Raw genomic sequence first — 17,780 nt, forward strand, 5'->3', positions numbered from 1 at the left:
TGCAGGCCATCCTGCCAGCACTGGGCAATCTCTCATGTGGGTGGCAGCCCTGAGAACAGATGTTTTTGATGCCACTTGTAGGGGGAAAAGCTTTGAAAGTGACTCCATAAAAGAAATGCCAGCTGCAGTGCAAACCAGGGCTGCCTGGTTCTCAGGAATTCTATCAGAGCCATTCCTCTCTGAGCTCTGGAAACACTGCCTGTTGAGAATAAGATGAGTTTTCACTTAATCAGACTGTTCCCTTTGGAGAGCCTTATTAATTACACAGAAAAGTTGCTCTACTGGAACATACACTCCAGATGGCCACGGACTCCACTTAAAAAAAAATCAAATAAAATATATATATAATGTTATTTTTGTATTTAGCTTATCTTGTTTCAGTTTTGTAGTTATAGTTGACTTTCATTCTAAGTACCCACAAAGCGCCAACAGGTGGATGCATCCAGGGATTTAGCTCTTGTTAAACTGCTTGTTTGGAAATGTTGCTTTCCACTTCTCTACCCAACTGTGCCTCAGACATCTGGCATCCTCTGCAGCTGTATAACAATACTGGTGACACTGCCCACTCTGCAGTTAATTCTGTGGTTTCCAGTGTTAACCTTCCTTAGCATGCTCCCTCTGCACAGATCAGTGGTGCATCACCTCTGAACTAGCATCCAGCACACACTATCCTGCAAAACTTCCAATGAAAAGCAGCTCTTCAGCCAGCGATTATTCATATTCTGCTTTCAGCTCATGCAGTTGTTAAAACCCATGTTACTTCCCCTACTGATAAAATATATCTGTACTGCTTGCAAAATAGAGATACTGATTTCTGACAACGTTTTGCAAAATATATTAGAGTAGCTTGTGGTGACAGTATTAGTAACAATCTCTTTGCTGTGTCATTAGATCAGCCAGCAGTAGTTTCCTCCTAGTTTCACGTGAAGACCCCACTAGCAAAATTATAGTGATTTGTGAGGGGGGGGTCAGTTGATTTTAAGTTTCTATCCTCAGCTATTATACTACTTCTTAGATGTCTCTCATGAGCTCTTGTTGGTTTGGTAGACATCATATGTGCCTGGTATGCTCATCCACTTTGTATTTTCTTTTCTTTCCTTTTTTCTTTTCTTTTCATGTGTGTGTGTTGTGTTTTGTTATGTTTGTATTGCATCAAACTGCCAGAAGCAACAATGTGTCTTCTCCTGAATTCACCAGATCACGACTCATTTCGCTGCTCCTCTCTCCTTTCCCTCCCTAAACTTTCCATCTTTGTGTAGAAGAGAAGTCTGCTGTCATTCAAGGCTGTCATATGCAGAGAAAGTTGCCTAGCAACAACAGAAAGTGATGCGCATGAAGCCACTGTTTACTCTTCACTCCCCCCCTCACCTCATGTGTCTGCTACCCCCTTCTCTTTCCCTCTCCTCCTCTTGTAGAGATGGAGTGGCATGGATGGATAGTGGAGGCAATGTATTAGACAACAGATTTAGAAAAACTAAGAGGAGGCAAGATGGAGAGGAGAGGAGGTGGGTTGGGGAGGTGACATTCTAGGATATTGTGTTTGTCTGTTGCCTGCCAGCTGCTTTTCCTGCTTTCCTCTCTGCAGGAGGAACAAACCCATTTCCCTTAACACCCCTTATCCCACTCTGCATAACTAAGAGAAACTTGTCTTACCAAAGCATGCTGTTATCAGCAGGACTAAAAATACTGGACAGCAAATGCATCGCATGCCTGGCAACATTGTCACACCCACCATGAAAAAGAGCTCAATCTAAGCAGATACTATTGCCCTGCGTTCCCTGTGGGATATTAAACATCCCCTTGTGGAAGCAATTGGTCAAATACCATTTGTTTCTTTCCACATTGTGCTGTTTTAACTGGTTTGGTGGAATCATGTTGCATGCCTCTGTGGCTAAGTTGTCTTTTCGGGTGCCCGCAGAGTGACAGAAGTCCCCCTCAGGGTTGTTGTGAAAAGCAAAGAGGCTAAACTACTGAGACCATTTGGGTTTGAAAAATGTGTTTACATATATTTTAATCAGAAGAATGTTAGCTCAAGTATTCCACTGAGGTTTCAACACATATTCCCAATTTCCTAGTTTGATTAATGATTCCCTCAGACACTCCCAAGGATCACCAGAAATGTTGTTTGACAGTTTGGATGCATGTAGAATATATAATTGTAAATATTTCCATTTTTAGACTTTAGAAAAAATAAAATAAACAACTAATTTTGCCCACGTTTGGCTTTGGAGAGCAAAGGGATGTATTTCACTGTCCAGTAAAAATAATAAACCTACCTGCTTGTTTCAGAAAGTCACTGCTGGTCTAACACACTGTTACTGGCAATGGGAAAGAATTTAACTGGTTTGTTTTAGACAATACACCTGCATTTTTAGGGGGAAAACTGTTTTGTGAAGCTACTTTTGGTGTAGAAACTATGTATGAATGTGTTTCTAAGATATTCTAAAGTTGTCTTAGCTTAACTAGGCTAATGTGACTGTTAGGTGCTTTGGTGTTTCTCTCTTTTGACAAAGAAAAACATACACTCTGATTTCAGCCATCCAGCATAAAACTTTTCAGTAAGTCAGTATCACAAAAGGGAGCTCACAAAGCTACAGAAACTCTGTAATGGCTACATATTCCCATCTTCCATGTAAGTTTTTATGTAAATGAAAGAAGCTGCTACAACAAAAATGAGCTATCACTAAAAGTGCTCTCTCTTTATTTTATTTAATCTTATGTTAAATAGCCTTTAGCCAAATAAGCCAAAATCTGTATATTTCTTTCAGCCAGTTGAGTTTCTTTCTGCAGAGGTTGAAACACGAGCTGTGAAAAACGTTGTTTTAGCTTTTGTAAATGTAGGTCATTTTGCATGTGTATTCGTTTGTGTAATGACTGCCCTCGGTATGTAAATTGCCCATCCATCGGGGATGGTCGTCCATGTGCAAAAGAGCACTGTTTGTGGTGTGTGCTTCTCCACAGGCCCTGTTAAACATATGTGTAGGCTGATGAATAGTTTGTCTGTTTGCAGGGATGCAGTGACAAGAATTCTTAAGTGTTACCTCCTGGGGTTTCCCACTCTTCAAATAAAACTCTTTCCTTCCCCTTACCTCAAATCAAAGCTGAGAACCTGCCTGCAGAGGCTGGATCAAAGCCGACTGTGGCACAAAAAGCTGTACTTGCTGCCATTCATTCAGCTTGATTAAAGTCTGTCATTTCCTGCTATTAACACATTCCCGGCTCCAACCTGAAACAGACAGAGCAAAGCAGCCATCAGGAAGTGGCTAGAATGACAGTTTTTTTTAAAAAAATGTTTTTCCAATTAGGCTGCCTGAAACTCAATTATGCAGCTTTTACAAGAGGGGTACTATATCATCAAATCATCCTTTTGATTCACAGAGCTACTTTTTATTTAGCCGATCATCTGTCCAAGAAGTACTGACTTCCTCTGATATAACTGGCTTCACATACATGTGCCATACAAACACAGTTTATTTCTAAATTGTCCATCCAGCAGCTACCCTGTGGTAGTTAAAGGTAACTTGCTCCAAGGAGCCTCTGAAGCAATCTCAGCAGTGACATTTTATTTGCTCTTTGACAGATTTTATCCACAAACACTCATAGTAACAAGCTGACAGCTGGCAACTTCCACTAACAAAAAGCATCTGGTCAAACTGTTGACTGACATTTTGTGTTAAAAGCTGTCATCTTCAGTCTTTACTTGCATCTTTTATCAGACAATGTGAGACAACACATTTGTCATTCATCTTCAGTTCTAAGTCTTCATCCTGGTAAATATAAACCCTCAAACACGCATCTATTTGCAGTTGATGTGGAAAGAGGTGCGTCGTAGAGTTGTCCATGTATTTTCCTTCCATAGCTCCTTTATATTTGTTCCGTCATCTGTTGAAGGTGTAAACAGGCAGTGTCGAGCATGTGGCATTTGGATGGAAGGGTTACCAGTTTGGAAAATGGGGTGATCCTTATTGGTGGTTGGACCTTTCTCTCCGCATATCTCAGGATATTTAAGGTGGTCATGGCTGCTGTTTGTCAGACAGACCTTTGTACCAGCCCTTAGCTCACAGGACCAGGATTGGATAAGTGGATTCCTCCATCTCCCGCTGCTCAAAATGTCAGCTATTGCAAGAAACTTGGAAGGTCACAGGCTTGACCTGGGGATCTTTTCTTGGGAACAATAGATACCCCCTCCATTTTTTTCCTCATCCTTCCTGTCAGCTAGAGAAGCTTTGAATGTCACGGTCTATACCCCCTCCCCCACCACCAACACTCAGCATTCCCCCTGACCCCTCCAGCTCAGCCACCTACTTTCCCTTACATATGCTAATGCTGCAGGCTCATTCAGCTGTTGGTAGCTTTGTCACGGGGGGTGGGGGGGGGGTGGGGGGGTGGGGGGGTGGAGGGGTTGTGTGCATTAAGGGGCAGCTGTATGCATTTCACTAAATTGACTTCCCAATGGTTTCCAGACTTTTCTTTTACTCTCCTTATTTTTTAATGCATTTCTTACCAAAGTATTTTTTTGCATGTCGGAGTAGAAGGAAGTGTTGTGGAGCTGCTGCTGATTTCAAAGGCTTTCTCATGCAAAATGTGTTGGATATCTCTTTCTTGTGTGTGTTTTTGGGAGGCTTGTACTCAACAAGTGGCTGATGGATTTAATGCACTGAGATAGTATCTCTGCAGTGGGCTCATTACCACCGTAGCTCACAGGACTCTGTGTCCTTCGCTTTCAGCTTTTATGGCTCTGATGAAAAAGGACTGTTTAAATCAGGTAAGCAGCTGCTGATATCTATTGTTGGTTTTTGCATATTAAGTTGGTTTTACTTGCATGCGTCTGCAAAATGAGGATAACAAAAAGAGACAGAGTCTTGTTTTAACAAGTGTGTTTTTACTGGTCTTGGCTGGGGTGTGTATCAGAGGAAGAATTTATGGTTGTGTGTCTCTGGCAGAGGCAGTTCTTGCGAGGTGAATAAACTGGTGATTCATCTGGATCTATGTTTACTCCTGTCTTCCCTGCAGTTATCATCCCTTTACATCCTCTGGTTGACTAAACCTTGTTCTGTGTGGCTGTGGGGCTCGCAGCTGCAGCCCAGAGGTCCAAATGATCTCACAAATGACACAGATTTCTGTCAGCAACACCACATGGAGTGTAACAAACAAACTTTGAAAAGAAAATGAGAACTGCTGAAGTGAGTAAGAGTACTGAGAGATGGTCCAGGGCACTGACGCATGCTGAGGTTGCTTTGCTGGTCACAATGTATTAATGCTGCTCCCCAGATGATGCGTGTTTGTGAATGCGTTTGCCTTAGCGTGTTTATTCTTAACCTTAACATTGTCGCACAGCTTACCTACTTCCCGCTTGTGCTGCACTATTTCCCTGCGATAAAGTGGCGATGTAGACTCTGACTGACCTCATCAGAGGGGCAGAGACACGGATCTTCTCAGAGCCTTCGATCTGAGCACCTCACAGCTCTCTTAACAGCTTTCATTTTGTGAGATGCGAGCGCTCTTCTTACTTCTCATTTTTCTCCCCCTCTCTGGGAGAGAGAGTGCTCTGCCGACAGGCTGTCATTGGTATGGAGGTGGCTGGGAAAGCAGCGGGCTGCTGGGAAGTGGCAGAGGGAGGGATGTGTGCTGATAGAAATAGGTGGTGGTTTATTCTGGAGGCCTGCTGGGCCACATCAACCCTGCATGTCTCTTTCTGTCCCCACCATAACAGGGAGGGCTGGTGTGGCTAGGCCCAGTTCGGAGGGGGGACAGATGGTCCTTTTTGGAGAAGGGCCACGGCACAGTGCTCCCTGTTCACGGGGCTCCACTGGAGCAGCCAAGAACAAACACATCCTCCTTCTGTTGGGAACATTGAGGATTTTTAGTCTGTGAGACATGAATAGACTGAGGTAGTGACATCTAAAACTATGAATGTGTCTTTTGGGTACAGTATTGGTGCTATTTGTTATCAGACACTCATCTTAGTGCTTTGTGAAAACACAATTATTCATATTTCTTTTAACATTGTAGTATTTGTTGTATTTAATCCTATTTGTCAGTGCTCATTAAGGTTTTACTAAAATAGAGATTATTCTATTCTTTGCCAAGTTTTCAGCCTTCTTAGTGTTTTTATTTGGTGCATTGAGCGCTTACTTTCATCACTATTCTTGTTCTTTGTTCTAGTGTGAATAAACAGGGAGAATCAGTTGTCCTGTCTATTTTAATTCTCAGATCACCCTGAAACAACTAAAGGACAATGGCAGTGTGCTGCCTGGCAGGCGCTGGGCAGATAGCCAGCTGGCAGGGCAACGGGGAAGGAGACTCCCATTTTCAGTTGAACCCAGAGGAGGTCGGCTCATGCTCACTCCAGCACAGCACACAGCCAGGACTACCACTGCTTTGCTGTTTTTATACAAGCTTTATTCTAACCCAAGAAAAGAGGGGTTTTTTGTCAGATGCATACCTTGTCAATGTGATTATTTGACACCGCCAGTTCCATGACTGCGGTTAAGCTCCAACTTGATGGATTGCTGGTAGTAATTATGTTAATCTTGGCATGTAAAGGTCATCCTTTCAGAGGTGCAGCACTAATTTTATTCTATTGATGGATGTCATCCTAATGCATTATCTGGAAGTGGAATTTAGACACGCTGGAGGTAATTCACAAGGTGTATTGCATGTTTGTACTATAAATATTCTCACAAATCACTTTATGAATGAAGTGTGAGCATATGAGCGTTCAAGTGTCACATCTTAAGAAGATCTGTTGATATTTAATGAGCATAGAGCATTTCAGGACACCCCTTGGTGAGTGTTTTGGAAGCATAAATGTTGTGTTTGAACCTTCAACGTGCAAAGGATTTAGTAATTTACATAGTGATGTTTCTAGAAAAACAAGAATATGTAGGTTGCGAAGATCAGTAGCTGGATTTCCCTCAGCTTCCCCTTTTTTTTCAGAGTTCCTTCACTTCTCTGCACAATCATGATGCTTTGAAACCGCTTTCATCTGGTGGAGTCTTTTCCTTTGTCTGCATGAACATGTGGTAGATATTATGAGATTTGAATGTGTGCAGAAAATGAAAAGAATTTACCATATTGAACTTTCTGTTGGGTAATTACTCTCTGTTCCCCAAACCAAGCGAAATGGAGTCAGATCATGGATGACCCCTGTGCTTCAGACTGAGCTGTGTAGCCGGCACTTTCCAGGTGGAGCTACAGCAAGCACAAAGCAGAGCAGATTCAGGGGGTGAACTGATGTAGGAAAACAGGCTCATGTTTGTGTAAGCTCCATCCATGATAAGAATACAGCTGGAAATAACCAGCAGTACAAACTGCAAAGTCCACAGCAAAGCAAGCTGCCATCTTTTGTTTAATTTTACGCGTGAGAGTGTCGCTTGTTGACAGATGAGGTGTGGCGAGATAAGTGTTGGGAGGGCAGAGGCTTCAGGTTAGTGATGCAACTACAGGGGAAGATATCAGAAAATGTCTTCATGGCCTCTTGTACTCCAGCTGTTCTCTGTGAAGCTGTTTGGTGTTTCTAAGCCACTGTTGAAGAATAGAAGTCTTATTATTGGCTCAAATTACTTTATTTTTTCAGAAACCTGCCTCATCCTGAGATGTGAAAGAAGGGAAAGGAGGTGCATATTTCTTGGATTTTTATATAGATCAAAATCCAGACAGGCATTTGGAGACTTCTTTGAAAGTCATACTTTTTGCCAGAGGTTAGAAATCTGCAGACACTCTAGTATTTGTCTTTTTTTTTTCTTTTTTTTTTTTATAGAAGCTTTACACTTCAAGTCTTCATACCTGGGGCATTGACTGGGCATTTGTGTTTGTAGGCTTTTTCCACAGTGCATGTGAAAGTCCGGTGGCGGGGGAATGATGACCATGTGGGGAAATATGCTTTCTCTGCACTGACTGACCTCCTGTGTTTTTTGTTTTGTTTTTTTTCTGCTTGTTCTTCTGTTGTTGGGTCAACTCCGGTCTGTGTGCGCTGAGATGTAAACGAAAGGCTTTAAATTGTTGCTTGCTACTGTGCAAGCACATAAACATACTGTACGCTTTGACCTCTTGTCTGTATTCAGCAACATTCATTTACGGCATCCTCCACTGCTCTTAATCCCATGGTTGCATTGGACTTATTGCACATGTTTGTTGTATGTTTGTGTGATTGTGGGTAGATGTAGAACTGGATTGTGGCAGAATAGTCAGTGGTGATGAGATTATGCTCTATTTTTTCTCCTTTTTTTCTGGGAAATTTTAGGTTGCAAGAAGAGTGCACATGCAGACTACCAAATAAAGGATAAGAAAACAGATGAGTGATTAAAAAATGGAGAGACCAAGTGGATGATATGTTTTGAGGCAATGCAACTAGATTCAAAGCTTTGAGATTTGTTTCCAGAGTGTACAAGTGAAAAGATGCTTACAAATTTGAAAAAATCTTGCTTTCGGGCATCTTTGTGGGCTTTGTTGTTTGTGTACTTAGTTCTTGTTCTGTATTTGGGGTTATTTGCACCATGATTACTTTATAACGACAGTTTGGGGTATTGCCTTTTAAGTGATGCAAACAGCATTTATATCAGTTATAAATCAAAGCTGTTTTTAATGAGCTTGGGTCACCTTTTTTTTTGGCACATCCTGATAGTAACTCCCGCATGTTCTGCTACTGCTAAGAGCCTTTACTGTGCTGTTTAAAAAAAAAAAAAAAAAAAAAAATCTCTCCATTGTCACCTTGCTTGACCATTTGCTGTTGTTGTTGTTGTTAAGTAATACCATGAGCAGCTCTAAATCACCTTCTCCTTCCTGTGATAGAAGCTATGTCTTCCAGTGCAGCTCGAGTGAGTGCATCCATTTATTTTTTAGTAGTACCGTTAGGATTTTTGGCCTCGTGTTTCTTTGACTTGCAAATTTTGCTCTCTTGCTTGGATGGACAGACCTCCAGTTGCACCCTGAGTTTTTGAGGACATGCCAAAAGTAATTTTAAATTGAGTATACAAGAGCTGGGAATGACAGATGGATAGTCAGCAAAGGGAAAGTGTGGAATACAGGAGGGCAGTCGTGGGTGAATTTCACTATTTGGTCAGGGACATTTACATCCCTACATCCTCTCTAATGGATGTTGTTGCCAAATTGCTCACTAGTGTAGAATTATCTTTAATTCTCTAGCTTATTTAACCCTACTTAACCAAAATAGATATTTAGAATCTGTGCTTGTTAAACTCCCATCCTTGTAAATATTTTCTAAGGATGATGAGGCTGGATGTATTTTGCAGTTTCATTGATTTTATTTGCCACCTACAGAGGGTTCAACCCTGCTTTGGCCATTAAAATCTCAGCATTACTCCCTACAGGCAATACTGGCAAAGGGGGGCTCCTTTGGTGTTCTAAGCACAATACGAAAGGGTGGAGTTAGATGATTGGGCTCTGACCGGCTCACATGCATCGAGACATCACTGTGCACAGGAAGGGGAGGGTTAGGTCATTAATAGCAGGGCTTTAGCATCAGTGCTAATTTGAGTTTCAGCTGGTGGGAGAATCTTGCCTGTTGTGAGGCTGAATTGTGGGAGCTGCAGATGAAAGAGGAAGAAGTTGAATGGTGCATTTAGTGTTCTTTCGTCTAAACTTTCCTAGCCTCTGTCAATATAAGCAGTGGTGTTGACAGACACACACATACAAAGTCTTAACACCCTTTCAAAAATGTTCTTTCTGGTTGTGGGAGCACTTGTAGCAGATGCCATGCCTGGTTTCCCAGGCCCCGGTAATGAACTCTTATGGATAACATTGCCCAATTAATTGCTTCTGTGGTTTAACTGAACAAAACTCTTTTAGTAAAGTCTGGCAAAGCTCCCGCACGCCATTTTTTCTTCCTGCTTCACCACTTTCTCCTCTCCTCTTAACCTCACATTCTCCTTTGCAGTAACCCAGTTAATGTGAAGAATCGCTCCAGTGAAGTAGAAACACAAGTGTTTTCAACAAACTGGAGATGCCTGCATCTGTCTGTAGACATGACTCCATCCTTCTCTTACTGCAAGTGTGATGAATTTAATATCTTTCCTGCCCAAAACAACCACCACTAACACACTCCTCCCGCTCCCACCACCACGTTAGAACCACTGCTTAAGCTCTGTCATTGTTTTAAATCAAGCCCTCGAAGGGCTGACTCTGTGTACTGTGCGGATTGGACCCTATTTGAGAGTGGAGTGACGAGTGTGATTCATTGTTTTGATTTTAAGTCTATTGAGGAATCAAATGGTGGGCAGTGAAGTGTAAGAAGTGTGCCTTCAGGTTAGTTTGCTTTCTGCTTGAATTTTTCCTTCTTGTCTGTTAATGATGAATGCAGTGTGACACATCCAAATGTATGACTGTCTGCAGCTTCTCTTCATAAACCAGTGGGCAGGTATCAAGAAACCAAAATATACTGGCTAATGAATGAACTGGGAAGGACTTGTAAATGTGCTTCACACAAGAATGCTGTCTGACTCACCGTGTGACGATGTCCATGAGCTGGACATTTTCTGTAATCAACTTGGCCTCTAATCTACATTGGACCCTGATTTGGCTGCAAGAGGACAGGATGACGACATCATGGCTTGGCCTCAGTTCCCAAGGTCGAGGCATCTTGGGGACGAGGCCAGCAACAACTTCCTAGCTGCGGAGAACAGAAGAGCATTAATATGACTCAATTACACAAGGTCTCATTGAAGATAATTGGTTGTAATCACAAGCTTGTGTTCACCCCAGGGCTCAGAGTGGCCCAGCAGCTTTGTCAGGGCTAAACAAACATGTTTAACTTTGACATGGTGGGCAATCAGCTGAACACTGAAGGATCTTACATTTAAGAGTAAGTGAGGAATGCATAAACCTAGGCTTAAAGGTAATTGTCTCACGGCTGCCCAAATGCTTTTTTTCCTCCAGAAACATGCTGTTGCTTCAGTTTGATACCAAGATGCTCATTTTATAATATTCTGTAATCATGCTCATTGAGCAGAAACATAGGACAAAAATGTTCCTGTGATAGATGTACATATGCAGATTTTGGTATTTTGTGTAAAATAAATGGGACTTCTTGGTGACTCCCTGCATTTGTAGCATCCAATTTACTAAACGTGTACTAGCTCGGCTTCACCTGGTTATGCAGCACAAGATATTTTAAAATGTAACCTTAGACATCAGACTTGTCATTTAGTCACATGTTTGGGGCTTTGGGGAGTCATTGCAACCTGAAACAAGCCTTGTTTCCTAATAATTAGACATGCAAAGGATATGACATTTCCTCACAATACTCATTTTAAAGGGCTGAGGATGAGCATACAGCCTGTGTCTAATTTCTCTGAAGTGCCATCAACTCTGAGTGACCTTAAGAATGTTGTGCAGAAAAAGTGTAAAACATCCTGTTGTTTTTATTTTGTTTCCGTAAGTCCTAGCTTGGTATTGCTAAGACCGAACTGTTCAGATGGATCCAAAACTAAACATATGGAGTGGTTGCAAAGTTGGAGCAAAAAGCCAACAAGTAGATGATTCACAGCTGGGGTTAGAAGTGGCTTCCTCTCCATAATTACAGTGACAGTTTGCATGAGTTGTCAAAGTTACTTTGTTATTTAGTGTTATATTATTGCCAGAGCTCGTTGAGATTGTACCTTGTGTCCTGCTGTGGCAAGATCAGCTTTAAATAAAAGAAGAGTATTAATCTCGAAGTGCTGGACATAATGTGCTCACTTTTCTGACTGCATATTAATATCTGTGGGGCCTTTAATCAGGCCACAATGTCAGAGGATTATTTTAAGACCTGACAGAACCGCTGGGCCACTCCTCTCTGGATGAACCAAGATGAAAGACAGACTGTCCAACATCAGAGACAGAAAATGAGTTCATTACTGTAATTAGGCCTGCATGTCTCTCCCATCTCACCCTCTCCATCCCATCCCCCTGTACACCAGCCCTTGTGTCTTAAACACCCTTAATGGCAGTGCATTGCTCCAGTTAGCAAAAAGCTGTTAGCAAAGCAAACCACCCACCCTCCATCTGTTGCCTCCCTTGTGCAGACGGCCACAAAAGAAAGGACAGAAAACAGCCTCCTCCTTCAGGTCAGACAGAAACAGAGATTCTGCTGACCAAGTGGCTCGTGGCGCTCCCCATTGGTCGCGGGAACTGGGGGTTGCATGTGAAGTGAGACATGGTACAAGTGTGTTCATTAATCATTGTCGAGAGGGAAAGCAGCTAATGGAGGAAAGGAAAGGGAAACATAGACCACCATGTTCACTGCCTTATCCTGTCCCGTCTTTGACATAAAATAAAGACCAGCTAACCCTGTTTTGACCCCATGAAGCAGCAGAAACACTGATAGGCTGGATTGCTTGTACATAAACAATCTAGTCTCCTGTTTCTTTTTTTTCTTTTTCTTTCTTCAGCAAAAATTCATTACCAGAGGGGAAGATCTGACTGTAGATAGAAACTTGAATATACGCTTTCATGGGGTCCTTATACTGCTTTTCCTGACAACAAAGTGATGAATATAGTTTTTTTGTGATAGTAGTGTTAAATATAAATACTTTGATTCTTCTTGGGTTTGTCTATGTTAATAGCATTACACACCTCTATCTTTTGTAGTCTTTTTCTGGCAGCCATAAGAGGTCATGCATGCTGTTATGTTGTCAGGTGGTGAGATTACACAATCTCACTTTATTTGTTCTTCCTGTTCTCAATCATCCGAAAAGCCTGTGTTGGACTTCTAACGCTGATACAGCTGTGTGTTCAGGTAGCACGGTTTGCTGTCTCTTGCTATAATTGTGAGCGTGAAAAGACAGTAAACAGTTGACATTTTGGGATTCAGTCAGCAGGCTGCTGTAGTCACTTTTGCTCCCAGTCATCCCATGGAAACAAATGTGAACTGGATCTTGGCCGACCAGATAAATCTCAATGTCCAGCAGCAGGATTTTATTTTAACTAATTGTCTTAAGGTTGTGGCTTTTGGAGCCCTGCTCTATTCTTTTTATTAAAACTTTATTTTGAATTAACACATTTAAACATGGTTACAGTCCAGTCAGAGATTTAGTTGCTGTATCTCACAATTCATTGTTCTATATAGAAATGACTAAATCCAAATCTTCTCACCAATATCTGTCACTCAGGCTCCTCAGACACAGACATTATCTGTAATGATACAAAGTGCCTTTTGTGTTGTGTTTCATTCCTGCCAAACACATATTCCATTATTCATTATTTGTGACATTATTTCCCACAGCAGTTCTCTTTATTATGCATTCATACAATATTGTGCTGTAATCTCTAATCCTCATGTTAAATACAACAAGATTACATTCATTTTTTGCTTGTTATTGAACCTTTGTTCATAAACAGCCTGCACCATAATGGGAGAGGAAGCGCAGTGGATGGTGTGGCACTGCGTGTAACTGAGAAGTCGCTTCAACCATTCTATTCCTACACATTTGGGTCATGCATGCATTAACCTCTATTTCATCCATGCAGGCATAAGTGAATGCTTTATTATTCAAATGTTTCCAACTCCTCCTGAGTGTATTTGGTCTAGTCTGGCTTGCAGCTAATCTTGATGTGGCCCACATTTTTTTCCCCAAATAGTTTATCCTCCTCCTTAACAGTAAACGACAGAGAAATGTAAACAGTTGCATGGGAACTGAAGATATCATATTAAACGAAGTAGGCAAAAGGCGAGACACCAGCCCCACATTTGTACCGTGTTTACAAAGAAATCTTCGAAAGAGCTTATTATCTTCACTGAATCCAGTGCCGGTGCTTCGGTGCCATCTTCTGAGTTATGTGTAGGGATTCTTAGATAACTCATGGGGTTTTCACATGAATGCGGTACTAGAAGAAATGAGGCAAACCACCAGCACCAAAGAACAAGAAAAAAGCATTTAGGTCAGTGTTCAAGACTCCCTAGTCTCCTATTCTGCTGCAGTGTGCTGTGATCTTCCATGCAGAAGTCAGTGTTTGAGGAGATGAATCCAATGTAACACCTCACTCACATATTCCCACAGGAGCTAAAGTACAACACACCTAATATGGGATGGGATTGATGAGAGAAGCTAACTTGTTTTTCCATAACCTGCTTGTTTCCCTTTTGGAGTTTTTCTGTTAGTGAAGGCTGTATTTATACCATAGCTATCATCTTCACAGCATTCTCTGTGTCTTCCACAGATAAAAAAAAAGCTGCTTGACCTACCTTGTGCCTTACTTAACAAGAGCCTTCAGAAGCCTGATGTATAGGGGCATTACTTATGGATTATAATGGAAACCATGTGAGTTTGCAGCATGTTGTATCTGACATCTGAAATACCCAAGAGGGAATGATAACTGCTTTTCAAGGAGAAGCAAGCCTGAGGACACACCCCTTCTCCCTGTCCTCAGATGTTCAGGTTAATGAGTAAAACTGCTGATATCAGGATTTTGTCTGTTTGTTTACTAAATTCTCCACCATAACTGACCATGTGAGATAGGACAGACATTGTATTTTAAAGTTACAGTAGTGGAGCGTACGACAACTTCACCTGTCGGTACATTTCAGCTGTTATTACATGTCTGCTTTATTAGTTGTCATAGCTAATTTACCTCATCAAGTCCTTGTTAATTTAACAACGTCATCAGATAAACAGGCAAAGTGGAATTGGCATGGAACATGCAAAAACCATACTTGTTGTATAATTTGCAGACTGCATTGCTGGAAGTGGTTGGATCAGATATCAGTAAATGTGAACATCTGCCTCTTGTTACTCTAATTTGGTTCACTACCATCTGTTCGGCATTGGCTTGAAGCACAAACAATGATATCTGTCTTGTTATGATTCCATAATAGGGCTATTTTCCCCTGCAAACACATTAATTTGCAGTATTTGGTGATATACTTGATATAGTTTCTTTACATACCACATTACTACAAGATAGCAGGGCCAATTTAGGTTAACAGTATAATAATTTCTGCTGCTGAACTGATTGTGTCGTTTAAAATGCTCTTTTAACATTAAAAATAAAGATACCTTGCTGTGAGCTAAAATTCTTTTTCTCTGTTTTGGCTTCTGTGCAGATCCAACTTTTCCAGCTGTTGTTCTGCATCTGTGGCACCCGAGGAGAAGAGACTCCGCTCTGCCAGGTCTCAGTGCTCTTCAGACACTTGTCCTTGACATCCAAATGCCTTGTGTTGATTGTCATGCCACCAACCCTATATGAGTTATGATGACGGCTGTTTCTTTGACTCAGAAAAGAAGCTCCCCCTACTCTCACCATTGAGCAAATCACATGATGTGATGGAGATGCATCCTGAAAGTCTATGCTTCAAGGAATCTGCCAGCAGGATATGAGTATTTTGAGCCCTGTGACAGATAACAAATCAAACATTGGGGGAATTGTGGGAGGCCCAGAAGAATACTCCAGAGTCATGCAGTCAGAGGAGCTATTCAGTAGGAAACTCAAAGCCTTGAATGGAAGCATGGGACCGCCAGCCTCCAGCATGCAGGTGAAACCTGATGGTGCAGGAAAAACAAATGGTACTCCGGCCATGCCTAAAATGGGAGTCAGGGCCAGGGTGACAGAATGGCCACCAAGGAAAGATGGATGGGATGGACGGCCTTCACCAAACTACCAGAGTGTGATACCCGTGTTTCAGAATGGACAGCAGGAACATACTGTGGAAATATTAGAGCAAGGCGAGGGAGTTTGTGTAGAGGTAGACTACACTGACAAATACACACTGAGTGACCTTCTCAGCCACTCCCCACTGAGGGGTCTCCACCCTATCCGTCAGCGGAGCAACAGCGATGTCACCATAAGTGACATTGACTCAGAGGACATCATGGACCAGAGCGCTGTCAACCCAAACACCGGAGCATCGCTGCATCGTGAGTACGGCAGCACATCCTCCATCGACCGGCAGGGCCTCGGTGGGGATGGCTTCTTTACCATGCTTAGGGGCTACAGAGTGGACAACCTGGACCATCGTAGCATACCACCTCTGGGTTTCCCAGAGTTGTTGCGCTGCGACGCCTCCCTCTCACCGAGTTTGCAAACAGCAGCTCAAATCGCCAGGGGTGAGATAGTCCACATTCCGGGTTATGATTACATAGACACTTCTTTCCTCTACAGCCGGGAACGAGAGAAATCCTTCATGAGGCGTCTCAAATCCGAGTCAACAGAAACTTCACTGTTCAGGAAACTGCGTACCATAAAAAGCGAAAGTGATGCTTTGCGTCTCTCCATAGAGGAAGACCGGCGACCACTGAGCTTCCAAAAATGTTTTGCTCACTACGATGTACAGAGCGTGCTTTTTAACATCAGTGAAGCAGTTGCAAGCAGAGCTAACCTGAGCCAGAGGAAGAATACCACCACTGGGGCTTCGGCTGCCTCAGCAGGAGTAGGTACTGGGGCAGGTGGCGTGCCAGGAGGTGGAGCTGGGGCTGGACCTGGACCTGGACCTGGACCTGGAGCTGGGGCAGATGGTGGAGCAGCAGGTTGTAGTAGTGGAAATCCCCCCATGTTTGAGTCTCCACTCGGCAGCAGGGAAGACTTGAACCCCAAGGAGAACCTGGACGTAGATGAGGGGGATGGAAAGAGCAACAGCTTGGTGCTGAACTGTTCGCACTTTCGCAACGAGATCGGTGGAGAGGGCGAGAGGAAGATATCCCTCTCCAGAGCCAACAGTGCCAACTACAGCGGCATGTCAGAGAGCTGCTCCTTTGAGTCGTCTCTGAGTTCACACTGTACAAATGCAGGAGTTTCTGTACTGGAGGTGCCTCGTGAAAACCAGCCAATCCACAGGGAGAAGGTCAAACGCTACATCATTGAGCACATTGATCTTGGAGCATACTACTACCACAAATACTTCTATGGGAGAGGTAAGCAGTGCTTATGATAAATCATTATTTTTCAAGCTTACAGATTTCCAACAGTGATGATACAAAGGGATTTGAGTGAGTGTGTTGGATGATTAAACTGTCCAGACCAAATCCATTTCCTCGAAACAAGGCTGTTTTAGACTTCCCAAATGAAACAGCCTGAGCCCAGTGGGCCAGATATCTTGATGGACCAGTTATGTTTTTTAACCCCATATGAAATGAGGTCTAGAACAATAGCACACTTGTATTGGGTGTGAGGGTGTGTGTTATGCTGTCTTGGCAGAGAAGCGGCCATGTCCTCCGTGGGATATTACCCTGACCCCTGCAGAGAAACTATGATTAGTCATGTGAGAAGAAAGAGGTGAGCAAAAGGGTGTGCTGCAGCTGTTCCCCTTGGGGGCTGAAGGGGTGTGAGGACTCCTCGTATGAAGCTTTAAGGGTCAGCAGAGCTACGCCAAGGTCCCAGCTTTCCTCATTAAAACACCTATGTAACTGACGCTGGAAATACCATTCTGACCCAGACCTATCACCGCATTTTACGTATCTCTTTCTTCCCACTGTCTGCGCTTGCTGCTCTCAGCAGATTGAATTACTCCTCCTTAAGCCTCCCCCAGAAAACAGCTGCTTCACCTTTTACACTCAGATGTCTGTTTCTTCAGAAAGATGATCTGTTTGGTGTGACAGAATGTAGCTTTACTCGTTATTTTACTCAGATAATCATTATCATTCATCATCCTAAAACAGATGCAGCTCTTAAAGAAGCATTGTTTGAGGTAACACAGCTAATATTCCCCTGCTTTGCTATTGGATTTGACTCTGATGTTACTGCTTTTCTAGAAGATCCCTTATTTGTAGTATGTGGATGTAGCCCTTGCCCTTTTTTCTTGAGGTGTTTTATTGAATAGACAAGCCTGTCATCACTTGCACTTTACCACA

At 42.6% G+C, this 17,780-nt stretch overlaps 1 protein-coding gene across 5 annotated transcripts in view; it reads left to right on the plus strand.

The window, feature by feature from the left end:
- Nucleotides 1-17,780, plus strand: part of LOC121655484 (signal-induced proliferation-associated 1-like protein 2) — a 78,348-nt gene that overhangs the window by 11,782 nt on the left and 48,786 nt on the right. For 4 of the 5 annotated variants that reach the window (XM_042010166.1, XM_042010169.1, XM_042010168.1 and 1 more), the window contains exon 2: nt 15,041-16,844. In XM_042010166.1, coding sequence (XP_041866100.1) covers nt 15,284-16,844 — 1,561 coding nt within the window. In that variant the 5' untranslated portion in view covers nt 15,041-15,283. Of the gene's footprint in view, nt 1-6,421; nt 6,639-15,040; nt 16,845-17,780 lie in introns of those variants that run through there. The other variant, XM_042010167.1, reaches the window with a different exon arrangement.

Source organism: Melanotaenia boesemani, chromosome 16 (genome assembly GCF_017639745.1).
Source record: "Melanotaenia boesemani isolate fMelBoe1 chromosome 16, fMelBoe1.pri, whole genome shotgun sequence".
Taxonomy (NCBI): Eukaryota; Metazoa; Chordata; class Actinopteri; order Atheriniformes; family Melanotaeniidae; genus Melanotaenia; species Melanotaenia boesemani.